Raw genomic sequence first — 27826 nt, forward strand, 5'->3', positions numbered from 1 at the left:
AAAAAAAAAAGGCAGAAAATCTAAGTTTATACTGAGAGATACAAACTATGGAAAAGAGTGGCAATGTTTTTAAAATAGAACAGGAACTACCTCTGCAAAATAAATTCTTCTCCTTTAAAAACAAGTCCTTAAAACAAGTTCTTTGCTGGAACAAAAGGGAGGGTCAGTACTGACATCCCGCAGGGGTTTATCCCATGGCCAACATCCAGCCTGAGCTGCTGTTGGCTAGAAGCTCTTCCCACCCCTCTGTGTGGTGGTTGTTTCCTCCATCCAACCACCTGCCAGGTGTTCCCTCCTCCTCTTGTTGACCTTCCCCAGGATCTCCTGGACCTCTGCTGGGGGTTTGCCTCCATGTGGTGGTGGAAAGCTGGTGGTTATGGAAATGGAGGTTTATGGAGCACTGTTGGACATGGGGAGGAGGGGGATGCAGTTTGTGCTCACTGGGAGAACAGCCTGCCCCCTCTAATCCTCACAGCCACCAGAGATGCCAGCTCAGCTGGTGGTAACTTGACCTTCCAAAGGTCCAACTCTGCAGAAATGTCCAGCTCTAGGTTCTGATCCCTCCAAGATATCAAATACTCAGGGAACACCAGCATTTCACCAAAACAATTTTGCCTGAACTGAATTCCTTCAGAGAACTTGGAGTGGTACTCAAGCCCACTGCAGATGCCATTAAATGGTTACTTTGGAGGGTCTGGAAACCTTTTTTCTCTCTAACTTATCTATTTTTTTCTATTCATAGGCATTGTCTAGAGTTTTTTGGGATGTGTTCTGGCACTAGGTGGGAGTACCTGCTAAGAGCTCACAGCTCTCTCTTCCCATGAAAGTTCTGACATGTCTCCCTCTTCCCCCTTCAAATAAACTCCCTCTCTGAAGGATTGGCTGGAGGAGGCAACGTTCCACTATGGAATTAATCTTCCCATCACTGGGGGGAGAATTACCACAGGGAAGTCCTGATGTCGGTGTGGAGTTACACATCTAATGCTCCCTGGGATTCCTGCTCCAAAGGTAACTCTAATTAATTCTAAATGAGAAATTCTCCTGGCTCCATCAAAGATGACATCTGTGGGAACACCGGTGGCACATGGAGGTTGGGAGCTATTAGTGCAGGAATAACAATGGATTATGCACATTCCCTGGAGAGATCCAAAGAAATAAATACACTTTGCTATCACAGGCTCCAACAAACGTCTAAGTAACAGAAATCAGATTAAATATCAGAACACATCAGCGTTAGAGTACAGCCAGCAAAGCAGAGGTGGGACTGGGCAGAGAAGTCACCAGGGAGGAAAATGCCCTGACCACAGGCTCTGTTTGCTTTGGGCACAGCCAAGGGGACACAACAGAATTTACTTCAAATACATAGCTATTATAAAAGGGGAATTTTCACTATTTGAGAAATTAAGAAAGGGCACAAGGCACTGCTCCTGGATATCAGTTTATACAGAAAATAGGAGCAAAGTATTCTACTCTGAGAGCACCACAAAGCATTACTTTGGTCACAGACCTCCTGGTGCTGTTAATACTAAAGGGCAGTCGAGTAAAACTGATGTTCACAACAAAGATGCAACCTCAGAGTAGAGAAAACCTACTTGAAAACACAATCCTATTTACAGACTGCTTGCTTTGCTGCACTTTTTGCTTGTGAAGTTAAAAATCTCTGATAGCACAACTCAAGGCCAGAAGGTCTGCTAGACATAGTCGTATTTTGAAGGGTATGGGCGTCTCCCATCCTCACTTCGAGGAGCTTCTTCATATCCCACACCCTTCCTGGTCTTTGGGTCAGCTTCATACCCTGAGCCAACCTTGTAGGGCCCCGTCCTGTAGGAGATGTTCCGGCCCGAGGCGTTGTAGGACACGGCTTTGTAGCTGCAAGAGACACAAGAGGAACATCAGCCTCTGCAGGGGCTGTGACTGCCCAACACTGCACCCTGTGCTCATGGTGGGTTTTAGGGAACTCTGTGCTGTGTCATCACTTGGAGGCACTCAGAGAGCTCAGCCCACCATCCATGGAAAGCCACAAGTCCCTTTCAGATTCTTTCATAAACTTGTATTTTCTTTCCCTTAAGTAAACCATTTGTGGAGTGATGGACCCCCCCTGCAATAACTGGATATTTTGGGGTACAAATTCCTAGTGATGTTACACCATCCCTGGAAGTGTTCCAAGCCAGGTTGGACAAGGCTTGGATCTACCTGGTCTATGGAAGGTGTCTACCAGGATCTACCCGACCTATGGAATGCAAAGGGCTTTAGGTCCCTCCCAACCCAAACCACTCTGGAATTCTACAATTCCATGTAAATCATGGCTCAGCTGATGCAATCTACCCCTGCTAATAATCTGCTGTGCAACCTGCAATTCATGGGCCTGAATCTACCAGCACAGTGCAAATGTCACATTTTGAGGTTGGTTCTCATGTCCTCTCTGTTCGAGTGTGAGTCACAGGGTCAGGGAGGGCAAATGCTCACTTTGGACCCACGGTGGGCAGCTCACTAATCTTGGACTTCAGGTACTGGTGGCCTTGGCAGTGCTGAATTAATGGCTGGACTCTGATCTTAAAGGGCTTTTCCAGACTAAAGGACTCTGTGTTTCCATCACCAGGAGAACTATCGTGACGGGGGTGTCACACATCCACACATCCTGGGCCAGCTGTGGGACATCTGGGCACCCAGGTTTCCTGCAATACCTACCCATGTCCACCCAGCTCAGCTTACCGGGATTCTTCTGGGACGAGCCCTTTGCAAGCAAGGCACATCATGATGCCTCCCACGAGGGCCAGGCCCCCTGCCACCCATCCGACAAAGAGGGCAGAGCCAAAGGTGTACCTGCAAAACAGGCGTGGCTGGTTAGGGTGTGACAGGTCCTGTCTGCTGCTGCCCAGACACACTGGACACTGGCACAGAACACTCCCTCTGGCCCTGCAGTTGTACCCAGAAGTCCCCAGAAGTCCCCAGAAGTCCCACCTGCCGTCTGAACCACAATAACCTCCCTATCTCATTCTTGAGCTGTAAGAATAGAGACATCCCAGCCCATTTTCTTGTCTCCAGCCCAGACTCTATCTCCTAAGAATAATCCTGCAACCATCCCAACATACTCCCAGAGTTTGCCAATCCTTCAGCAGTAGCTCTGAGGGAGATTTCCACGGTGTAGCATGCAGAGCCAGCTGAGCACCCACCTGTTCTGGACGTTCTGCATTCCCTGGTACATGTTGGTGGTGGACATCCAGAAGTTTGTGACCAGCATGTTGGCAAACACGGACACCCCAGTGATGGCACACAGGCCTGAGAGGGGACAGAAGGACAGACTGAGAGCCACACAGTGCAAGAAGTCACCTGGAGCCTCAGGGAAGCATCTCACACCTCTGGAAAGGTGGGTGAGACACTGCTCTGTGGCCTTCAGCACAAAGGGGGACCCACAATGTGTTACACTTTTCTTCCAGGTTTTCCTTGCATTTAAAATGCAACATCGGGAATACAATATTGCACAACACACTCCCAAGTCAGACCAGCAGGAATCTTTCTCCTGGTGTGTTTTGTCACACAAATGAGTTTTAACAAACAGGTCATTGTACAAAACACCCAGTAGTTCATTTTAAACATTTGTTTTACAGCAAAAAACATGGACCAAAAATTCCCTGACAGATGTTTTTAATGGGAAAACACACTCTCTGTCACATGAAGGAGGAGATGTCTTTGGTTCACAGCCTGTTTATCACCAGATGTGGAAGACCAGCCCCAGGAGGAGGGAACTCCTTCCATTCATCCAAACAGGGGGTGTCTGGGACAGCCATCCCTGACAATCCTGGCAGCAATGCCAACCTTTGGTTTTCCTCAGCAGAGGAATTCACAGAACACTTGAACATGGAATCACAGACTGATTTGGGTTGGAAGGGACCTTAAAGACCAAGGATAGGTAGGAGCTGGAGTGTCCAGAAGAGCTGAAGTCCAGAACTTTTGGCAAAAAACCTTCACATGACAGTTTTGCTTTGCTCTTCCTTCCACAGTGTCCAAGGCCAGGCTGGATGGGGCTTGGAGCCCTGGTCCAGTGGGAGGTGTCCCTGCCCATGGCAGTGGTGGAACTGGATGATTTTTAAGGTCCTTCCAACCCAACCCACTCCATGAGTCTAAAATGATAGATGTAAAATACAAAATTAAAGCTGTATGGCAGAAGGTGGTTTCCTCTTTCCAGCTTATACTTTTTGAAGTTGTGTTGAATGTCTCATATCCCAGCAAAAGTTAAGTATTGGGGTTTGAGGGATTTTAAATAGGGACATTCTCCTTCTCTTTGTTAGGATATAGATTTCATTTGACTCTTATCTCAAAAATAATGTAGGAAAACATGTAAGTAATGTATTAAGCTTTTGCACTTTTGAGGAAGCTGGGCATTCCTGAAGCCTTGCAGGCTGGTATTTAAAACCTACAAACCAGGCTACAACAACCCCAGGCATCTTCCTAAAATTATAATGGATAAAGCCTGAAACTGAAAAAAATATTCGATATAAATAAAGGCTATAATAATATATGGCAACAACATATATAAAACAAATCAAGATATATACTTCCTTTTCCATCTGTGGGATGTTTTTTCAGCCTTCCATGTTTTGTCCATATAAACTTCTGGTTTCCAGAGATATTTTTGTTCCCTAATCAAAGGTAAAAACCACTTGACCCCAGGAAATCAGGCTGAAGGACAATGCCAATAACTTCAGAAATACACCAAGACTTGCCCAGTTCCCAATTCCAGGGAAATGCAAAGCCTTCCATGTGGAAGACACGACAGTTCCCACTTACCAGCAATGATGAACATGATGCCAGAGGTCAGGGTCATGTTGGCTTTGGCAGTATCCTCCATGCTCCCAATCCGGATGCATTTCAGAGCAAAAATGCACACGAGGAGGCCAAGGATTCCCAGGACAATCCCCACGATCATGAGGGCCCTCACAGCCTGGAACATCGCTGCAAAACAAACAGCAAGAGCCTCGCTGAGTGGCTGAAATGGGATTTGTCAGTCTGGGGGATTTTCAAAGATTGCCTCTGTCTGATAATAGAAATATTAAAGCAGAAAACCTTGGAAAATGGGCACTGGATCTGCTCCATATTATCTGGGGCACCTCTGGAAGTGAGGCTGTTTGACTTAACTTCCCAAAGAATGTGATGGTTTAGGCAGCATTTTTTTAGAAATGTTCAATAGCAGAAGTTGTGAAATTCATGGAGAAGAGCTAGTGAGGAGCTGGGATAAGCATGGATTGTTCCATAACCACAGTGGTTGAGAAAGGGCCCTTCTTTCCTCCCCAGTCAGCAATGGAAGCAGACAGCTCCACCCACCTATCCAGGATATTTCCAACTACTGCATGACTCAAAATGCAGTTCTGCATATTCCTGCTTCCCAGTAAAGCACGTGGAAAAGAGGAAAATCACCTTGACAAATTTTACACAGAGAGAAGGAGAGAGAATCAAAGCTTTGGTAACCATCTCCCTCACCACATCCTTCCCAGGGTTGTTTGGAACATCAGTCCTGGATAAATCTGTCCATGTTCATGAATAAAACATCCAAATACTCCATCCTGAATTTGTGCAGCAGTATGCCATGAGCTGGGAATGCTGGTGGGTCATGCCCATGGGAGCTGAGGCCTGAAGGAGGCAAAAACCTTTCAGACTTCTCTTGGGTGGAGTAGAAAAGTAAAAGGAGAAGTAAAGGGAACCTTGCACCTTTAAAACTGGAGAAGTGGTGGAGGAAAGAGTACTTGAATACCAAGGTGATTCTCTAATAAGGTAGCACATATACCTTCTTTTTCCAGACACTTCCCCTCCCTACTTGTGCACGAGTCCCTGGCAGAGACAGGAAGGCGGCAGAGCCCTGGAAGGGGTGCTGGGAAGTATTTCAAGGGCTGTTTGGGACACTTTGCAGCCTCTCCTAACCCTGCCACACGCTCCCACAGCCCTGGGTCTGGCTTTGGTGCTCCCCAAGCATGATTTCCCCTCTTCAGGGAAGAGAAAGTGGGCTCATGATGGAGTGAAACAGGTGGAAAACACATTCCACAGCCTCAGGGACTTCTCTGCCCTGTCTGGCTCCCCTTTGCTGGGTGACCACGTGCCCAAGGGTGCAGGAGAGCACAGAGCCCTTGCACAGGTTGGGAGCAGGGTCTGTAAACCCTTCCCAGGAGGGTGCTGGGTGCCTGGGTGGCTCTCCTGCCCTGTGGGGTGTCAGGAAGCGGAGCAGAACTGCGCTGGCACCGTGGTGCACACAGAAGCGGGCAGGCTGCCATTCCCCAGGCCAGGAATACACCACCTTCTCCCATCCAGCAGTCCCACTGCCTCAGCTCTTATGACTCAATTTGCCCTTATCAGCTGATAACGAGTGCTAACGAGCCGGGGGTTTTCAATCTCCCATTCATCAGCCCCCAGGTAGGAGCTCATTAGTTATGATCCATCAGGGAATGGCGGATACGGCTTATCAGCCCTCAGAGGTTGTTCCGCAGCACCTGATGGGAAGCAGAAAGAGGAGGAAATTTCAATCTTCGTTTGTCTTTGCATCAACCAAAGTTTCTTTGCAAACGCTTTTGTTTCAGGGCAGGCAAGAAAGGCTGATAATTCAAGACCATGGATCATGGTGGAAGCTCCTTGTTCCCAAGACAGTGCTTCATTCCTGGGTGTGTCCTGCAGGTTCACTGGGGTGCTTTCAACCCGTCAAGCAGTGACCCAAAACAAAGATCCCACAGGGAGTTTGTTGGTTCTCAGGAGAGATGTTCCCAGTGCTTTGAGTGCCTATGGAAGGACACAACAGGCAGGGCCAAGCCAAGTAGCCAAGGATGCTCCAATTTTGCTGGAGCACTGTTGTGAATCTCCGTCGAAAGGAGCTGTTGGAAAGGGGAGGGAGAGGAGCACAGCAGGACATGACAGAAAAAATGTCGGATAACCATCAGCAGCCATTCCTGCCCCCATGAGACAGAGTTCTGCACCATTTCGACTAAGAGATGGAAAGGAGAAAGAAGTTGTTTCTGCTGTGGCACGAAGACCTCTCCACTTGGCTCATGGGACTTGAAGTGGGAGCTGTTTGGAAAGGCAGCGCTGCAGTTTCAAGGGAATTTTGGCATCCATTGAAAGTCCTTTGAAAAGAGCTGTTTTTCCAAAGGTGAATGACCTCTGCTTGGAGGAAGGAGTGGAAGGGCTTAGACAAACAAAGTGGGAGACTAAGGAAAAGTGGTATCAGGAGCAGTAGGAAGCAAACAGCCCTGGAGTTACAAAACCTGCCTTTCACACACACCTTTTGCGTGAGAGAGGATAACCTGGCTTCCATACAAGGGCTGGTGTTCCATAACAAGGGAATAGCAAAAGCACCAACAGAAACAGCTTCTCCACCAAAATAAATACCAGTGATGTGAAACCACTGCCTGCATGCCTGTTTTCCAGAGGTAAAGGAAACTGGATAGTCATCTTCCTCCCCCATGTGAGTGGTAGGAGGTGAGTGAGGTAAAACAACTTCAAGTAATTTAAATGACCATACCTGCATTTCTGTTGCTAATACGTAATAAAAAGGTGGAATCTGACTTTATGACCAGTAAAAATTGATGGGATATAGAAATTTTAGGAAAATTAAGTACATTCCAGCAGGTGTTTAAGTTAAGCAAATTCCAGCAGGGACATTTTTTTCTGTATGTTTGAAGGAATTTAACAATTAATTGGATTCATAAAGATAATGCTGACAGGATATCTCTAACGACAGAAATTGTCTGCAAGTGCTTTGCGCATTTCTTCATTGCCATATTACTTAAAAATAACTGAAAAAGTAAAATCCTGATTGGGATAAATTGACATCAAAATGATGGTTCCCATTTTCTTATGGCTCATTTAAAACACAATCACCTGCCTGTGGCATTATGAAGAGATAGTGGTCAACGTTTTGTAGAGATAGTTGGATAAATCTAAATTTTAGTCTTTAAAAGAAATATTCCCACGGGAGAGATGACTCTAAATATCAGGTTTGCTCTTCCAAATGGGAAGGAATTTACCTGGCAATCCTGAAGCTGGGTACACAGAGACACATTTATTCCATGGCACCCCTCAGAGAGTCACAGGTCCTCAGTGAAGCTTGAGGGCATCCCTGAGGATGGCATCCCTGAGGATACAGGACTGGAACCCACATCACACTAGGATCAACTGTTGCAGAAGGCCCATGCACAGAGGGGCTTGCTTGGACCTTTTTGTGATTATGCACCAGGAGTGAAAACACTCCCAGGGCCAAATTTACTGATGGGCTGAGAGCACTGCAATACTCTCACACGCAGTGGGGTAGGAAAAACCTCTCTTTTGGGAACATTAGCAAGCAAGCAGGACAGCCATACGCCTCTGCACTCTGCTTCTGTAGGTACTAACACTGCCCAGCTGATGGGCAGTGACTGAACACACCTTTCCCCTTTGTGCCCTTCCTACCCGCGCCTCTCATGGGCAGATTTCTCCCATTCCAGTTCTATCTTTGGAAAAACAGTACATTTCAATTATTTCCATATACATTGCGATTATTTCCATTATCCTATGACACAACACAATTGCATACAGCCCTTTTCCTTGTGTTTCCATTCCAAGGGACAATACCTAGAGGGTTAAACAGCCTCGCTCTCCTCACCTCAGTGGAGCTGTGCTGATTTATGCCAGCAGTGGTGCTGAACCCATGATGCTCACCCAGAGATCCCCCACACATGCTCCAGGCTGTAACCCCCACCAGTAACCCCCACCACAAAAATCATTTTGACAACAAATATACTCCTATTTTTATACTCATAACATCACACTGGAAATGTTATTCCTCGCAAAGTGCTTTAAGATTCCTGCTCCTCCTTTCAGATGAAAACTGTGCAGAGCTCCAGGAGAGCCCCTGGGTGACACCTGGAGTGTTTTTGCCCCTACCTGGCAGCCCAAGGATAGTGAAATACGGCCGACACTCCGTGAAGCCGGAGCTCTGCCGCACGCAGCTCCTCCACAGCCCCTGGTACTGGAACACGGCTGTGACCGGGTTGTCATACAGGTCCTGCGTGCTCCACGTGTCCATGGCCGTGGCCATGATGCTCCCCGCAATGCCCAGCAATGACACGAGGAACCCCATCACCTGGCAGATGGTGGTGGACATGGTGCATCCCCAGAGAGCAGAGGTGGCACGGCCCCGAGGGAGCTGCAGTCCTAATGGGGCACCAGAGTCCTCTTGCCTGAGCCACCAGCAGTGCAGCTGCTCTTATCAGATGCTTTCCATTGAGCGCTGTTTGCTCAAAGTGTTTTTGCAAGATAGTCCAGTTTCACTCTCACTGCCAGGGAGGTTTGTGGCGGCAGGGCTTGGAGATAGGCGCTTTTGTCCTTTAGAAGTGCTTGTCCTTCCACGTTTAAGCAGCCACGCTCTGCCGGGTGTTGGGTAACCCACTTGGGGCTTGGCCACCCCCTGAAACCCTTTGCTGCCCATTGGGCCTCTCCTGCTTCCTTGTCACGGGGCAAGGACCATGTCCCCAGGGGAATTCAGCACCTGCCCCAGGCCACCACCTCCCCATCCCTCTGTTGATGCCACCAGACAATCTGTCCCACCAATCTTGGCCACCCCCTGAAACCCTTTGCTGCCCATTGGGCCTCTCCTGCTTCCTTGTCACGGGGCAAGGACCATGTCCCCAGGGGAATTCAGCACCTGCCCCAGGCCACCACCTCCCCATCCCTCTGTTGATGCCACCAGACAATCTGTCCCCCGTGGAGGTGTCCTCACAAGAGGCACAATGAGAGACAGGGCTCTGTCAGAGTTGTGGGGCCACCAGCCCAGCCCAGGGGTGTGGCTGCTCCTTGCAGTGCCCTCGGCCATCACTGAACTTCCACTGGATGCTGACCACAGCACAACCCAGGGCACCAAGCCAAGAGCCCCAGACTAATCCAGAAAAGCTCCTCCAGTCCTGTTCTCCACCCACCCACATCCCCACTGCCATCACAGTGAAACCCATGTGGGAGGGAGGAGAGCACAGGGAGCACTGGGAAATGGCCTTTCTGAGGGGGTGCTTGTCCGTGTTGACTGGAGGGGTGGTCCTGGGAAAGGGATGGGGGATGTAAAAAGTGGGAAATTCATTATCACAGTGGAGATGTGGGCTGGGCTCATGGGAGTAACATAAATCCACTGTGCCACGCTGCCAATGGAGTCAGTGAGGTACAAGGACCTTCCAGGCTTTACACTCAGCCATTCTCATCCAGCATCTCCCTCCCAACAATTTACTTCAGTCCTGACCTAGAAGCAAATTCCTACTTTAAACTGTCCATACCACAGGCACCATCCACAGCAGCACCTGGATGTGAAGCCATGTGAAACCACCAGGAAGAGAGGAAAGGCTTATTTGTGTCCGTGAGGAGCTACAGTGGGGTTATTACACCCTGGATATTGCTCCTGCCTTCTGGAGAACAACCATCCAGGACATCCCTTGGCTTGTGGGGCTCTGCTGGGGCAGCCAGAGCACAATTCCATGTCTGGTGGCAATCACAGCCCTCTCAGGTCAGGCACAAGATGTCTTTGCTTCTATCAGTTTTATTCAAATGTCATAATTTTCACTCATTTTGGCAAGTTTATATATCACAGGAAGGGTCAGTTCTGACCTATCTACAGTTGCCAGCAAAATGATAAAGTGAATAAAAACCAAGAAAGAGAACCCTCAAGAGCCAGAGGTGGTAAAGACCTGCTCATCCTCTGTGAATGATAAGGAATGATGAGGAAATTCCTTATTTTGGATAATGGTCTGTGATAGATCAGTGCTGGAGAATACTTAGAAGCTGAGACAACAACTAGGGATGAGAAGGACCTGGAAGATAGAAGGACAAAAAGTACTAAAATGTGGTCAGTTCTCCATCCCATCCTTTCTGGTCGCACAGCCAGAACTGTGTCCCAGCCTAGAAAATCTGGTTTTATCAAAGCCCTGATGCTCCTCAGCAGCTCTCCAAGATGACTCCTGTCCTTCCCATGCCCCAGGGCTCACCTTGTTTCTGGCCATCTAGTGGTAAGAGCCCACATCCCTTTTCCTGGGCTGAACCTCATCAGAACACGTCAGAGGGAGCGATATTCCTTTGAGACATAACCCCTATTCCCAAGTGTATGCAACAGTGCACAGAGAAACGAACCCATAGACTGGTCATAGCTAAAAATAACCCCTGGGGAGGAAAAGGGAAAGAAAGGGGGAGAATTAAATGGCTGAACATATTTTTTCCACCCTTTTTTTTTTCCCCAAACACCTCTGCCAACTTTTAAATGATTGGCTTTTTTCTGCTCAGTTGGACATCTGGGTGGTTGCAGGAATATCAGTGGTGGTGGCCCTTCCATCCCTATATCCACATTTGCTTTGGTGGGAGGGGACGCACCACTCCTTCCTCCAACCTGGCTGCTGGTTCCAGCTGCATGCAGCAGGAGCTGCTCTTCAAACCAACAGGGACCTTTTCTTCTCCTTCTCAAGTGTTTCACATCCCAAGCTCTGCTGATCCCCCCAAGACACCTGTTGGAAAGAGGGCCATCCCTGGATGTGCCCATGTCCAGTCTGTCGCCTCAGTAACCTTTACTTCAGAATGGAATTTTCCCCTGTGGATGGAAATGCTGCTTCTCATCACGGCTCTTACTCAGGGACATCAAAACCCCAGAGCAATGGTGGAGCAGTCAAAAAACATCATCAAAATCTTCAGGTGTGCAGGAAAGTCCAGGAGAACCAGCCTGGCTTTGATTTGCAGGGCCAGATGGAATCATGTCTCCAAAGAAGAGAAACCAACACAAGGCTGGACATACCCCACTCATATGGTGTCCCCAAAAATGGAGCCAAGGAAGGAATTTTGCTGCTGATGGTCATGCTGCAGTCCTCAGTTAAGAGTTAAATACCCAGCCATGCTCAGCACTCCACATGTTGTCATCTTTGAATAATTGTTGTTGTCTGGGGGGCTTCTGTTTGCTCATCCCTAAAAGTATTGGCTGAAGTGTCCTCCAGCCATCCCATTGCCATTTCTCCTGCTCTGACTAGAACATACTTGAAAGAGTGGGAATTCAAAACTCCCACATCTTCCTCAGTGGATGCTTGAAGAAGAGTTCTGGAGACAAAATCTGAACTTGTTTCCTTCCCAACCCTTCCCCAGCACATTTCCTTTGCCTTTCTCAAATATTCATATTTTAAGCTTATTTTTAATGGTTGTTTCTGAGCTGCCCATGATGTGGAAAAATACATTCATCCCATTTTCCCATATAACAGGAGATCCCCTCAGAGTTTCATCTGAACTGTTGGCTCAGAGCACAACCCAAGAAGGGGATGGGTGAGATGAAAGCTGTGGAGCAAGTCTGAGCATCTTCACCACAACCTGATGCTCATCTCCAGCCACTCCATGGAGATGACCACAGCCAGGATTGGTTTCTCTCCAAGCAATCTGTGGATTGTCTCCAGCAGCTGAATTCTTGGCCAGAGGGTTTCCCAATCCACGTGGAAATTCTGAGCTGTGTCTGAGGAAGGGGAATGATGAGGCTGCAGCTCACCAAGGAGCAGAAAACAGGGCTCCCACTGAGCATTGGGACAGCCCTGGTGGCTTACCCATATGAGGAAAAGAAGGGGGCTTTGTGGCCACTCCCCTGTGCCCCTTTATTCCAGCTCATAGTTGCTTTATCTCTCCAGGCGTTGACTCTGTGTTATCTCAAAACCGGTCCCTGGGCCCAGGCAGCTCCTGAATGTTATCGCCGCCTCTCCCACAAAAATCACCTCCAGCTCATGTTTGCTCTCAAATTTGCAAACACTGCTCACACCCTGCCAGCTGCTTACACCAGCCCAGCCTGCTCAGGCCCAGACTAAGCAAACCCACCCTTCTCCTCCTGCCCCTCCATTGCTGGGACCCCCTCAGGGTTCATGAGTGTGGTCCACAATAAGAAGGGCTGAATGGCCTTTCTGGAATTCAGTTAGATAAGTGGGTCATGGAAGGACCCCATCCCAGCTCAGATCCACACCACTGGGGGGAGTCAAGAGGGACCTCAGTAGGGACCTCAGAGGGTCCCTGGGGTGCATGAGGCTGAACTTGCCTACACATCTATGAGCTGTAGCCCAGCCCCAAATCTCCTTGCTCCTTTCTCTTCTGGTCCTCATTTCAAATACCTTAGGATTTTTTTTACCTTGTCTCTTATCCTTTCATGGTCTAAAGGCACAAAATAACAAATGTGACACATGTACTCAGCTCCCTGCCACCTCCTCCCCTGGTAGGATATATCAAGTCTCCAGCCTACCTGGACCACTTAAATCCTTCTGCAGCCAAAACTTGACCTAAAAAGACTTTCAGCAGGTTACAGCAGTTGCCTGCAGATGTTTCAAAATTCGGAGCTGACCTGGCTGGGTGAAAGGATTTCAAGCCGCAAACAGACCTTGAAAGAGACTCTGCTCTGGCCATCACTAGTGGAGGACCATGACATGGCAATTAGCACTTCCCATCCTTACAAACTTTGGGCATGGAACAATTCCAGGGAGCAGAGATGCTGTCGCCTTGGCCAGTGGCTGCCCTGTCTCCAAAATCAGTTTTTTTTGCTATGGTTGTGCCACAAAATGGTTGTGGGTTGTATGAAATGAAAGAAAACTTTGTCAGAGCATCGATATAGAAGGGAAAAATCTAGAGAAGACAATGTTGATGCTTCCTATGGATGAATTCTCCTCAGGAAACATCTATGCACTGCTGCTACCCTGCACCAGCCAAATTGAAATTTATGGAAAATCTGGGCAGTTTTGGTTGCATTCCCATGGGCTCTTTTCCCTCTGAGCACTCTAAGAACATGGGCATTTTTATAATTTGGAGAAGTTGAACAAGTTGCTCACAGTCTGTCAAAGTTTGCTATTGGAAAAGCAAGAATATTCTCCTGTTTCAAGCCAACAACCCTTTGGTCCACAGCAGAGAGATATCTCAGCCCTTCTGACAGGGTAAAAAGGGCTTTGGACCTGAAGGAAAAATGTCCTCGGAAAAATTGCTGAAGAAGGCTCCCTGAATAGGTGTGGAAAAAAGACACCAACACAGACACCAGGGAAATCACTGCCCATGCAATTGTAGCTTAGCAAGGTTGGGAGAAACTGCAAAATTCTTCTCTGAGCAGAAATCACCTCATGATCGCCACACAAGGTGAAACTACCAGCCTTGTCCAGCTCAGCTCTTGCTATTTATCCCTTATTTGTGTGCTCAGTTTCCAACTATGTCCTCCAGACCATCTCACGCCAAAGCAAGGAGCAAAAAATAACAGGAGAAAGCAAAATCAGAACAAATATGTCCAGTCCTCCAGTGCCACATTTCACCAGAGAGTGACTGTTTATAGCTGAGCAGCCAGAGCCATAAACTGCCTGGGTAATTCCTCATTTCTATCTATTATCTTGATTTTTCCTCCATCTATTTGAAATTAAAATTCACAACTAAATTGAAGATAGATGATGGGCAAGGCAAGTTTAATCTGTGCTGTGGGAGCGAGGGATTGAGGTGAAAAAAACCTTAGAACCCAAAACTTCCTCGATGTGCTCGGGTCACCTCGCTGCTTTGCCAGAGTCCTATTATTTTTATTCACTCTGGCACTATTGTTCCCAATATAAATTGCCATTGTCAGGATAATAAATAGGGGTTGATAATGGAAATGCTGACAAACCATTAACTCTGGGGTAGTTTGTGAGGGGGGTTTCATGGGGATCAAGGTGCCACACACTTAAAATAAACACGGGGATGATGCACTTAAATAGTATCTGAACAAATTATTAATAGGATTTTTAGCATCGTTTCCCCCTCCTCTGACTGGGGTGCCACCTTTGCTGGTGGTGGGTGGGAAGAAATGCCCATAGGAGACAGAGCCAATGCATAAAGCACAGCAGTGGGACGCGAGGCTTTGCTCCAGCTTCTCCAGAGACTGGAAGTGTCAGACAATCTATAACAGGGCAAAAAACGGGAGCAGGGAGGGGGGTGACTACAGAAGAACAAGCCCAGTTCATTAAAAAGAAAGGGAAAAATTCCACCTCAATTTGTAGGGCAGTGCTGATAGCACTGGTCATGAAAAGGATCATTTGGGACAAAGCACATAAATATTTATATTCCCTTACACTGAGCCCCCGCCATCTCCCCAACACCACTGAGGGTGAGGACAGCAACTCTGGGGGCTCAGGCATCCACCACCTTTATTTTTGATGGCTGTCCTTTATTCCTTGGGCTTTTTTATATCCCTTTTTGTAGGTGACAGCAATAAACCTGGCAAAAACAAGTGGGAATTCCACTCTAAGATGAGGGCTTCATCAGAAACCCCAATATTTAGGATAGGATGCCCATTTCTGTTTGTGGCTGGGAGGGATCCACAAAGTTGGTGAGATGGAGCTGAGGAATCACGGAAACACAGAACCCCAGGATGATTTGGGTTGGAAGGAACTTTAGGGACCACCTTGTTCCACCCCCTTCTGTGGGCAGGGGCATGGACACACTGATTTCCAGCAGCCCCTCTAAATGCAGGAAAATCCTGCTAATGAAGGAAATCCACCCCCTCAACATTCCCATTTTAGAATGTTAATACACACCCAACAGACACCAGACTGGAGGTTTTAGAATTGCCAAGAAACCATCCCTAGTTTTCTGCTTTTTTTTTGTAGGGGCTGAGGTCAGTGACAAAGGTGTGAAAGAACAAAACCCTCCAAATCTCAAGTATTCTGATTTCTTCAAAGATTACAGTAGTTCCCAGAGCTGAACACTTGAAAAGGTTAATTGCTTCTTTCATAGAGTCAGTTTTTGTGATTTTAAGCTTTTTGAGCAGAAGAACTGAGGAAGAGCTGCAAGAACTGGAAGAACTGCAGTGTCTTGTGGGAGCATCTGTGTGGGGAGGGTTTGGCTTTTACACCTCAATTTACTCCTCACATGGTAAATTTAATCTCTTTCTAGAATCATTAAGGTTAGAAAAGACCTCTAAGATCAAGTCCAACCATTAACCCAGTGGGTTTTACCAACCTGTCCTGCCCTTTGCTTCCTAAGTTTTCCCTTGGAGAAGCTGCTCAGCTTTGCTGACTGGGAGCACAGTGTGTGAATGCCAGCCCTGCACAAACACCCTTCTTTGGATGTCATCCTTCAGCAGGGGATGAAACACCTCCCCAGCTGGTGTCTGAGGCCACAGCCACACTGGGTTATACTGGTTTGATTTGTGCCTCCTCTTGAGAGAAGTAATTTTTGTGCACAATGCCCTTTTCTGTGTGTTTTGGAAATGCCATTTTGCAGAAGTTCTGCCGTGATTTCCTGATATAATTGGTTTCTTCCCTCCATTCTGGCTGTATCAAAGCACAGAGGCCAGATGGGTATATGAGTCTAAGTGCCTTTTTTCTCACTGTATTAAGGCAAGAAGAAACCCCAGATAATCCTGTTGTAACCTAATTGTTTGCACCCCGAGATACTCTGGGCACAACCGGGACGGGAATTATTCCCGTGGCAGAAAAAACTGGAACCAAAGGAGAATTAGGGAGAAATCCAGCCTGGTGGTGTTAGCCCAAATAGAAATACAGTGAGCTGAACTGTGACATATCCTCTTAGGAAAGGATCTTCTCCAGTGACAAGACTATTAGTGGCTTCTGGTGGGAAGCCACACACAGCCACACAGCTGGGGCAGGAATGTGAGCCAGAGCCACCCACGGCACAGAGGACAAATTTCCGCCGTGAGCAGCCTGGACAACACCTCAGGATGCATAATTACCCATAACGAGTTTTGCTGAAACTCAGCTTGGCCATGGGAGAGCATTTGTCTTGAGGTATCTCCAAGGACCTGTTTTCCAAACAGGGTGAGCACCCGGGATCCTCTTTGGCTGAAATTTGGGCTGCCCACTGAAAATCCACCACTCCTCACACAGAGATTGTGTCCCACCCCCTCCCACCTCTTCCCTGGCACCATCGGGCCCTACCTGGCAGCCCCAGGATGGTGAAGTAGCCGCGGCACTCGGTGAAGCCGGAGCTCTCCCGGACACAGGTGCGCCAGAGGCCCTGGTAGTTGAAGACGGCCGTCACCGGGTTGTTGTACAGGTCCTGGGTGCTCCACTGGTCCATGCACGTGGAGGCGATGATGCCCCCGATGCCCAGGGCGGACACCACGAAGCCCATGGACTGGCAGATTGTCACCGACATGGTGCCAGGCGCACGGGAGCCGCGTCCTGGGCGCGCGCAAGCCTCCACAAGCCGGGTCTGGGGCGGGCAGCCAGGGCACCAGGGACTTTTAGCTGGAGGCACTGCCTACGTCACGCCAGCAGTCAAGAGAGCTCTGGGTGCACCATGCAAACCTCCCCCTGCCTTTATCTGTTTCGGTGAGATAATTTCCTTGCTCGGTACCAAGAGCCATTTGTTCCAGCTCGCTCTCTGTTTACCTTCTCCCTCCAGGCAGAGGCACGGCCGGACGGGACCAGCGGGTCCCTCTGGAGAGCTTCCACAGGAACACCAGGGCACCTCAGGAGACCAAGCACAGAGGGGCTTAAATCAGACGAAACATAAAAATTATGGAGAACCTAATCCTTTCCTGGCAAGGATGACGCTTTTGAGCCAAGTGGAGAGGTTCAGATTGGATATTAGAAAAAAATCCTTCATGGAATGGGTTGCCAAGTGTTGCCCAGGGAAGTGAGGAGTCCCCGTCCCTGGTAGGATTTCACAGATGTGTGGATGTGGCACTTGGGGACATGACTGACCTGGGAGTGCTAAGGGAACAGCTGGCCTTGATGATCTTAGAGGGCTTTTCCAACCTAAATGATTCCATGATTTATTAGCATGGCTCCATCTGGCTCAACCAAAACATTTAAGCCAAGGTTAATGTATAAAAAAGGGAATCTTGTAGCAATGGGTGTTTGGGCACACCTCAGGAAGCTTGGGCTGGGAGACCACAGGAAAGGCAGCACTTGCTGAAGAGTGAAAGGTGTGAACCTGCAGTTTGTTGTGGGAGGACCAAGGGGAAAACAGACAAAGCTGCATATCCTCATTTATTATTGTTTTATACCACTCATCCAAATAGGAATTTGGACTTGTTTCCATGGACAAAGGAGGATGGCAGAGCCATCTAAGACCTGCTATAAGACCAGAGCACCCTAAGAGACCTGGCCTTATTGCAGAAAATACCTTTGTGGGGTAATGCCTTGTTTGCCCATTCTGCTCCATCCCTCACCGCTTCCTTCCTAGCCCAGTTTCCCACAGGTACCAACCCGTCTGTGGTTGGAGAGGAACAAGGGATGTGCAGGAGAAGAGGAGATGAGGAGCCCTGTTTCAGCAGTGCCAGATACACAGAGCGTTTGGAGGGGTCAAGGAGGGAGGGCTCCAGGAGAAGTGGAGTTCAATGGGGTGACACTTAGATGGTGGAAGTGGAAGGTCAGGAGGAAGCATGAAGGAGTGGACCTCTGTCACCTGGCTTAATTCACCCTTGCTCAAGGACCCTGGAGTCTCTTCCAGATGCTTGGCCTCAATGCCTTGAGGACTTCCCTGTAAAGCTGCTTCTGAGGAAGATCCAACCTGTTGTGGGAGCAAAATCTCCCAGAGATTATATTGGTCCTGCACCTTTTTGAGAGAACCAAGCAAGGGACTGTGGGAAGTTGCCCAGTCTGTTCCCATGTCTAAAGCAGAGCAGCTCTACTCATGAAGCTCCAACGGAAATGTCACTCTCACTTAAGATCCCAGAGCCTCAATTATCAATTCCAAAAATGTTTGTCTAATACCGATGTTTGTTACACATCATTCATGAAATTAATGCCCAATATCAAACACCAGCCAAGGAAAACACAACTCCAAACAGTCCTCAGGTTTAAATGGAACACTACCCTATTTTCCAATTTTTTCCCCAAAAGAACAGGATTGGTGATTCACGTGCTTTCACAACCAACTCTCTCTCCCAGACATTTTTTGGTCCCAGTGACACCCAGTCCTGGTGCCACACCTCACCTGCTCCATGTTGGGGCTGTTAATTACTTTCAGTATCGGTCAACAGAGCTTAATCACGGAAAGCTTTCCCAGTATCGCATAGCTAAATATAGAGCCTGAGTCCAGAGCACAAACACACTCCCTGTGTTTGTCACCACCGGGATCACCTGGAGACGGAAAAGACTCATGGCAGCCAACGATTGTGTTCAATGCATTAACTCAAAGGATAAATTCACTTTGCATTCAATCAACTTGGGAAGGTCTGGAAAAAGCGTCTCCACTTGGTACATGTCGATCCCTGGGTGGGCAGTGCAAGTTACCTGCAAAGGGACAAATTTTGTCCAAATTATCACCCATTTATTTCAAAATGTGCCAATATACAGCAGCCAGAAGAGTGGGGTCCTGGTGTGTGAGCAGCAGCATTCCCAACCAAAAATTCCCTAACTTTAACAAAAAGGACGGTTTTCTCCTCTGGGAGGATCTCACAGTGAAAATAGCTAAGGATTGAACTCCTTCAACCGCCTAAACTTGATGTGACCTGTGTAACTCATCTCAGTTATTTCACCCAACAGGGACACAGCAAGGACAAAGCCTTCCCTGGGTGTTTTTCTAAGGCATGACACGGAAAGCTGCTCCAAGTCCCTCCAGTTGTGCCCACTGCCCATCACCGATGCTGTGACTGCTTAAGTGGGAAATTACACCTGTTAAAAAGTAGAGTTTGTGCTGTTCTCTGAGATTTAAGTGATTTAACCTCACTTTAGCCTTGCTGCTGCTGGTGGGAAGACCCCTCCCGGGGTGCTGGCTGGAGCCATCAGCCCCTTCTCACCTGCAGGGTCCACTCTCCCTTTAACACTCTCTCCTGAGCACCTTCACATCCCCACTGAACCTCCTGCTTCCACCACAGTAGAGATTTCTCTTGAATATGGGATTTGTCCCTGCCAAGGAGGACGCCTGGACTGCCTAATTATTTTATTCATAAGCCAGCGTTCTTCCAAAGACATCTGGGTGACCTATCTAAAGCTAAGTGAATCCCTCACCCCGGAGGAGCCCTGCTCCTCCTGATCCCTCTGGGGAGCTGCGGCTGGGTGGCGGAGGAGCTGCCGGGGGAGTTCTGCGGAGCCGGACAATGAGGAACACATTGACAAAGTGTTCACATTATTGGCTGATGGGTCTGCATCAGTCACTCATTCACAAGCACAAGGTCTAAATTGCAGAACCAATTAACGGCACTAATAGCCCTTGCCTGAATTAATCTTTGAGACAAAAGAGGAGAGAAGTGGAAGAGCTATTAGCAAATCAAGCTGTACCATCCCTGCTTTATTGCAGGAATCTAAGTGTCTGTATTTGGCTATTATGAACTGACTGCAATTACAGCCCTCATTTAAAATGATTAAGTGGTTATAATTATTTTTCAATTAAAACTTAGATCTTCCATTTATACAACATTGCAGGCTTCAATTAAAGTCCTTTTTCCTCTTTTTTTTTTTCTTTTTTTTCTTAGGAAAAAGTACCACTGTGCCATAATACTCTTGCCTCTCTTCTGACCATTGAGAGCTAAGTAACATGGTAATAACACCTTTGTTTGCATCCCTCCTTCCTGGCCTCCTGAACTCCTTCGTGGCCAAGGAGATAAACTGCCAGGCACAGCACCTGGCAAAGGTCAGGAAAAACAAGCTTGGAAAGCTCTACAAGCCTCAAATACCCCTGAAATCAGGTAAACCCATCTGGAATGGTGGCTTAACCACTCTCAGGGCTAAGCAGTGCTGTATGAGTTATTTATAAAATATTTGGGGAACTTGAGGGTTCTCATTTTGTCTGGGGCTTTTGGAAAGAGCAAAACCCCTGGAAAACACAGAACTAGGAGGAGTGTGGCAGCAGATGAGCCCAGGAGAAGTTTCTGCCTAGCCTGCTTTTAAACATCTGAGGAGAGAAAAATCAAGATCTTTGTATAAAAATAAGCCCAGGAAAAAACTCTCTCTAGTTTTCATTTCAAAATGACACTTTTATTTCTAACTGTGCTTACACAAACAGGAAGAGGTTTGAAAGGGAGAGGAGAGGAGAGGAGAGGAGAGGAGAGGAGAGGAGAGGAGAGGAGAGGAGAGGAGAGGAGAGGAGAGGAGAGGAGAGGAGAGGAGAGGAGAGGAGAGGAGAGGAGAGGAGAGGAGAGGAGAGGAGAGGAGAGGAGAGGAGAGGAGAGGAGAGGAGAGGAGAGGAGAGGAGAGGAGAGGAGAGGAGAGGAGAGGAGAGGAGAGGAGAGGAGAGGAGAGGAGAGGAGAGGAGAGGAGAGGAGAGGAGAGGAGAGGAGAGGAGAGGAGAGGAGAGGAGAGGAGAGGAGAGGAGAGGAGAGGAGAGGAGAGGAGAGGAGAGGAGAGGAGAGGAGAGGAGAGGAGAGGAGAGGAGAGGAGAGGAGAGGAGAGGTCAGAAAAAACATCGTGGTCCAGAGAAAATGTACTTTCTAGCGATTTTCTTTTTTTAGCAACATGCCCCCCCAAAAATATTTATTATTTTCATTAGCTACATGAGGTTGAAGGGCTCTAATAGTGTTATTTGGCCATGGCTTCTGTCACCAAGTTTGACTTGACAGTGTCAGTCATGAGGTGAGAAAGGCAGCTGCCATAAAAGAGCCAGACCACACCAAAAAGTCACTCCTTCCAACATGATGTGACCTCCAACACGGAATGGCACAGCCAGCTTTGTTTCAGAAATGCTGGGCGCACTAGGAAATCTAGAGAGAGAGGATGTTTTGCAGGGAGGGCTGGGTGGAGGGGGTGACTCAGAGGGGCAGGGTCAGACAGGAGGGCGCAGGCAGCAGTGTCACCCTGCTTGTCCCAACACATCACAACAACACCCACAGCTTCTGCTCTCAGGGTCTTCAAGGAGCTACGAGCAGCACTTTCCCTGCACAAGCTCATGAGCTCCACCACAACAGCTCTTTGGACAAGTCCAAGCATGAGCAGCTTCTCAGGAAGGGTGAACTTCACACAATCTCTCAAGTGCTTCTCCCCTGCCTATCCCCAGGATGAACTGGGGGAAATGTGTGGGCAGGAGGAGCTTTTGTCCACCACAAAGAGCTCAGCATAATCATGAATCACTGGTTGTTTCCCTGGTTTGCATGACGGAGGAGCCACACCAGAGGTTTAGGGAAAGATTTAGGGAAAGCCCTTTTTCTATCCAACCTCAACTCAACTCAACTCTGCAGCCTTTCATGTTTCTACCAGAGACTTAAAACTGCCCCCTGCTGAAGGGTGCCCAGCTCAGGTGCATTCAGCAGGGGGTTCCAGGGGCTGCAGTCCCCAGAACTGGTGCCTGGACACACATACAGACCGAACTGGGAGGGTTTTGGCCAATGTGCCTTCTCCGGATCATGGAATCACAGAATGGTTTGGGTTGGAAGAAGCCCATCCAATTTCACCCTCTGCCATGCCCAGGGACACCTGCCATGCCCAGGGACACCTTCCACTATCCCAGGTTGCTCCAAGCCCCTCCAACCTGGCCCTGGACACTTCCATGGGTGAGGCAGCCACAGCTTCTCTGGGCAGCCTGTTCCAAGGTCTGTTGGTGTTCGGGAACAAGAGATTTGGGAATAAATCAAGTCACTGGAGGGAGACAACCCAGACAGAGACATCTACGAGCAAAGCCTAAAGCCTGGCCAGAAAGAACAAGGACCTGGCTGCAGATCCAGGACCTTGTGTCACTGACACCATTACAAGGTAAACACCCGTGCAATTAACTGCAATTAAATACATCCCTGAGCAGCGGATCTCCTGGAACAGTGCTTTCCAAGCAAGAATGTAAGTACAGCCCAAACTCATGTGTGTATTTAGCTTTAACTTCATGGCTCTGAGTGACAACAAGAGTGGTGTGACCCGAACACTGCCAGTATCCTCAATGGAGCATGGGGGCATAGTCCCAGGGACAAGCTCCTAAACCACACAGGGCCTTTCCATAAACTCCTTGTCTGGAAATGGATGCTCCTGCTGCCAGCCAGCCTTGTTTCCTTTCCTTCCTGGGTTTGGATGGACAGGCGTTTTCCACCTGAAATAATTGATTGATCACCTTATGCCATTTCTCCTCACACATTTGTATACAAATACCACTTTTGTTGTCGTACTTCTGGGTGACACAGGAGTTATCCCTTCATCCCTGGAAGTGTTCCAGGCCAGGTTGGACGGGGCTTGGAGCAACCTGGTCTAGTGCAAGGTGTTTGGTGCAGGTGGTGAAAAACAAAAGGCTGTTTAAGGTCCCTTCTATCCCAAACCATTTGATGATTCTATAACGTGACTCCATAAATCATATTCACTACTCTTGCATTTGTTACACAGTTTCAACCCCATCCAGTCTATAAGGGTTTGTTGTTGTTATTATTATTATTATTATTATTATTATTATTATTATTATTATTATTATTATTTATTATTAATATCCCTTGCTACAAACTCTGTTGCACTGATAAACTACTGAGGGTGAATATTTAATTACTTAAAAGCCAAGAAAAGCAGAGGCTGAGGTTAAAGGTCAAGTGAAACTACAGAATCTTGTTGTGAGACACTCAGACTTCACCAACTTCAGTGAAGGAGGACCTGCCTGGAAAAGCCCCATTTTACACACAAAAGGACTTCAGAGGTGGTGTCACACTGCTCCTCAAACATCCCAAGGCATTCTGATGTACTGAATCCTGCCATCTTCATTAATTTTCATACTGGAAACAAGCTATGGAAGAGTCTTCTGTTTGTGGGAGGTAGAGAGGAAGAACTAAATAAAATAAATAAGTGCATATTATATAAATTAAAGTATATAAATTTGATGTGCAGTGGTCACCTGACAAATCAGATCAACACTGTTCTGGGCAATAGAGCTCTGATGTTTTTCAACTTCTATGTATTGAAGAAATCACAAATGGTTTTTCAATCCCAGGTCCTAGAAGTGGATGTTGGAAAGCTTTGGAAGCAGAGAGGCTGCAGGGAGTCCAGAGCTGGAGTGTTCTGGTTGCCACATCCAAGGCAGGAACAGAGCTAAGACCGAACTGAGGTCAGCTTATGACAGGGATGAGGTTGCCATTCTGTGGTTTCCAGGACACAAAATGATTTTCCTCACTGCTCACAGGAGACACAATTCTTTGTTGTGCTCATCCACGTGTTGTGCTCTACTTCTCCAGGATTTCCCAAAAACATGTCCTGATGCTTTACTTTTCCACAATTTCCCAAAAACACAGCGTTTTTCAACCTCCTGGCCCCCACCAAAAAACCTCCACTTGACCCCCACCAGCCATCTCTGAGCTCAGATCCACTTGAGCCGTGCCAGGACCAAATCCTCATCTTCACCCTTCTTGGAAAACCTCTATTCCCAAATCTCCCTTTGCAGCATGGATTCCCACCAAAGCAAGAAGTCTGAAGAGATTCCCTGGGAGGTGATTCCCAGAGGGAAATCAGAGTGAACACAGTGACATCCCAGCTCCTCTCATCTGCCTGCAAGATCCCAGCATGGATCAGTGTTCCTGCTCAGCCAAGAGTTCCCCAGAGGAGCAGGACCCCTGCAGCTCCATCCCACCCCTGGAATGCTGCAGCCATGGGGTGACCTACTGGAATGCCATCACAAGCCAATCCCCTCATTCTTACACACAGAAATCCATGTTAAACCTGCTCCAGCAGCAGCAGATCATTGTGGGGGGAGGGAGGAGGGTGATTTTTGCCATCCAAAGCCAAAACAGATGGCAAATTCCTGTGTCAGGCTTTGTGGCCAGAATCGAAAGGCTCGGGCACATCTGTCACAAACAGCATTCCCAGTCTTTCCTCTCTGAGCCTTTGTTTCCTTCTCATTGCTTTCACACCAAGAGATTCCCCCTGGAAATTCAGGAATTGTGCTTGCACATAATACAGCCCTCAGCTTTCCCAGGACCTAAAGCCTGGCATTGAAGTGAACAATTGTGTGTCTCCAGTTGGTTTGGAAACACAAAATTTACCCTGGCAAGACTCTCCTGCACTGGGGGGGCAGAAAGGGCATGGGCACTCCTCTAAACTATATTATTATTATTATTATTATTATTATTATTATTATTATTATTATTATTATTATTATTACTATTATTACTATTATTACTATTATTACTATTATTATTATTGTTGTTGTTGTTGTTGTTGTTGTTGTTGTTGTTGTTTTAATGTGTTTCCTTCTTACTCCCAATAAAACCTGTGTGGCCCAGACTGAAGACCTCTCAAGGTGCCTTTCAGTCAGTTTTACAGGGCTCTGCATAGAGGGAAAAACAAACAAGGAAGGATTTTCATGACTCAGATTTTAGGATGAATAAAAGAGGGAAGATGCAGCATGTGAGGAATTAGGGTGGATGTCCATGCAAGGCTCCAGCAAAGTCCACTGGGGACAAGGGGCCAGCAATCAGCTCTTCCACCATCCCCTGACTGAGTCAGGATTTATTTTCCCTCTCTAGGTCAGCTTTCCCCACAGGCCAGGAATTCCAAAGCCATGGTCATGCTTGTGCTGCAAGAGAAGGAAAAGTCCTTGCCCAGAAAGAAAAGAAGTCCCCAGCCCATTAGGGGTGGTGCCTGCAGATCCTTTGCAATGCATATTTGCACTTAAAAATAATTTGTAATTTTTTTTTTTCTACTAAAAGGATCCATTGATGTTCCATGTAGGTAGAAAAGAAATTCACAAAGGAAAGCATAGTTTCACTGTAGAAAAGTCCATTTTCCCCTTGTTTTTGTCATGTCTGTATTCTTTGCTGCTCACTGTTACTCCTTCAAGAAAAGCAGGTATCTTTTTTTTTTTTTTTTTTAAATAAAATGCTCAATTTCCTGTTTATAAAATTCCTCAACTCAGTTTTTTTTGGGTAAACATTTCTGGAAAGTCAACCAAAGTGGGGCTGGCACATAATTCCAGAGAGGAGATGTGTCTGTGCAATCCCCTTAATGCAAGGCTGCCTGGACCCCCATTTCAGACCATTACTGTGTTTAATACACACCCTGTGTTGATTTTCCAGGGAGAAAAAAAAAAAAAAAAAGACAAGAATGTCAAATTATTTCAAGATTTGTGCATCCTGTTCTCCACCCAGGTACCTTCTCCCATCTCCTCCTCTTCACTGGGCAAACCAGTGTAAAACTGCAGAGTCCCTCCTGGGTTTTCCTATTCTTTTCTCCCTAATTTCCTCTTTTTCTCCTACATTATTTTTTCAAGTAGTGGAACTACTAAAAACCTTCACATCCAAAGTAATGACAATGTTTCCCCTGCAGGGATCACTTTGACAAAAAAGCCCTGTAAATATGTCACTGGCCATATCCAGAGTATTTCCAGGGTTCTGTGTTTGCAAAGCACCCCACAAAAATTTGAGGAATTAATTTCCCCCCGATGCCAGGCTGAAGGAGGAGATCCTGCAGACCCTGAGGACGGGATGTGACCAGAGCCTCTCACTTTGTCACTGTGGGAGCAGCCTGACTCTGCATGGGATGTCTGGCAGGTGGTGGCTTTAAATTGATCCCAGTAAAAGAGATCTCTGGGCTGTGACCTGAATATACAAAGATTTAAAATTATTTTGTCTCTTTGGGAATTGCACAATCCATGGAGGGTTCATGATTTGCAGGAGTGATGGGAACACACCGAGCCAAGGCGCGGAAAAAAAGGACATTTTACAGTGGAGAAGAGAGCACAGATTAACCCTGCAGATCCAAACTCAGGGGAAACTTCGCCTACAAAAGATTTTTGCAAAACCATCAGTTTGGCAGGGTAAAAGCAGCGAGTGTTTGAGCGCAGGGAGGTGCCAGCAGCAGAGCAGGCCTAAGAGCAGGCCAAGGGGGGGCAAGAGGGACATGTGGCCCTTGTGGGTGCCTTCCCGCCCAGGACATCCCATGATTCTGTGATTCCATGATTCTGTGATTTTTGGATTTTCCTCAATCCACAAAAATCTCTCAGGCAAAATCAGGGCGGCGATGTCACCACAGGATGGCAGCAGAAACTCAGCGATGCAGCACCAGGCTGCCTCCTCAGCCCGCCTGACGGACTCCCTCTGTTATGGGCGGTAAATTGAATCATTTTATTGTCTGGAGGAGATTTCTGCGGTTTTCCAGCCAGACCCCTGCTCTGGCGTTCGGAGAAGATGGCACAAAGATAAGGGTGCCCACACAGCCGGGCACCCCTGAGGGCACAGCACAGGGCTGGGGTTAATTGGTGGGAGAACTCTGCTGCTTCTTCTGAGACACTGCGCAACCACTGAACACTGATTAAAAAAGAAATATATTTTTGAAAAGGCTGTTAGCCCACCTTCCTCCTCCTCCTCGTCACTGCTCCCTCCCCCCAAACTCTGCTTAGCCAAGCTTTACACATTTAGGCTTTGCAGCCTTTCCGGCCCATTTCAGGTGCGTTGTTGCTCTTCTCCCTCTTCCCTCCCTTTTATTGACTTGTCAGGCTGAGCTGTCGCCAGTGGCCGTGGGCTGGGCAGCCCTGAACGCACAGCCAGGCACTGGGAAAGGAAAACACCCTCCAGCCGTGGCAGGGACCACTCCATCCATGTCTGATCTGCATTTTCCATGTGCTTCACCACGCAGGAGTGGCTGGGGCCGTGCCAGGGGTGCAGGGATTTCACAGGCTTCAAATCGCTGCTGCTGTCTCTCTGTAATAGCAGTTCAGTTTTGCCTTTAAAAGGCAAATATTAGGGATTTACGCAGGCAAATAAGGGTGGTAATCATAGCACTATAACTGATCTATTTTTTTTTTAATTATTTCCATGTTTTGTAGACCTTGATCAACTGTCAGTGTTTGGAAAAAATAAGTAAGATATAAATTATGCGTATAGATATCCCGTGATTATGGAATCATGGAATGGTTTGGTTGGAAAGGACCTTAAAGCTCATCCAGTCCCACCCCCTGCCCTGGGCAGGGACACCTTCCACTAGCCCAGGCTGCTCCAAGCCCCATCCAACCTGGCCTTGGA

General features: G+C 47.6%; 1 protein-coding gene across 2 annotated transcripts; it reads right to left on the reverse strand.

The window, feature by feature from the left end:
* Positions 1-1691: 1691 nt before the first annotated feature.
* Positions 1692-17124, reverse strand: CLDN18 (claudin 18). 2 transcript variants are annotated; one of them, XM_053986547.1, is made up of 5 exons: positions 16905-17124; positions 4789-4953; positions 3174-3279; positions 2713-2823; positions 1692-1869 (listed from the first exon to the last, which is right to left on the reverse strand). In XM_053986547.1, the coding sequence occupies exons 1-5, from the start codon at positions 17122-17124 to the stop codon at positions 1692-1694; spliced, it is 780 nt and encodes a 259-aa protein (XP_053842522.1). The 2 variants fall into 2 exon arrangements, with proteins under 2 accessions (XP_053842522.1, XP_053842521.1); XM_053986546.1 differs by lacking the exon at positions 16905-17124 and adding an exon at positions 8902-9121.
* Between the last annotated feature and the right edge of the window lie 10702 nt (positions 17125-27826).

The sequence above is a fragment of the Vidua macroura genome, chromosome 10 (assembly GCF_024509145.1).
Source record: "Vidua macroura isolate BioBank_ID:100142 chromosome 10, ASM2450914v1, whole genome shotgun sequence".
Classification (NCBI taxonomy): Eukaryota; Metazoa; Chordata; class Aves; order Passeriformes; family Viduidae; genus Vidua; species Vidua macroura.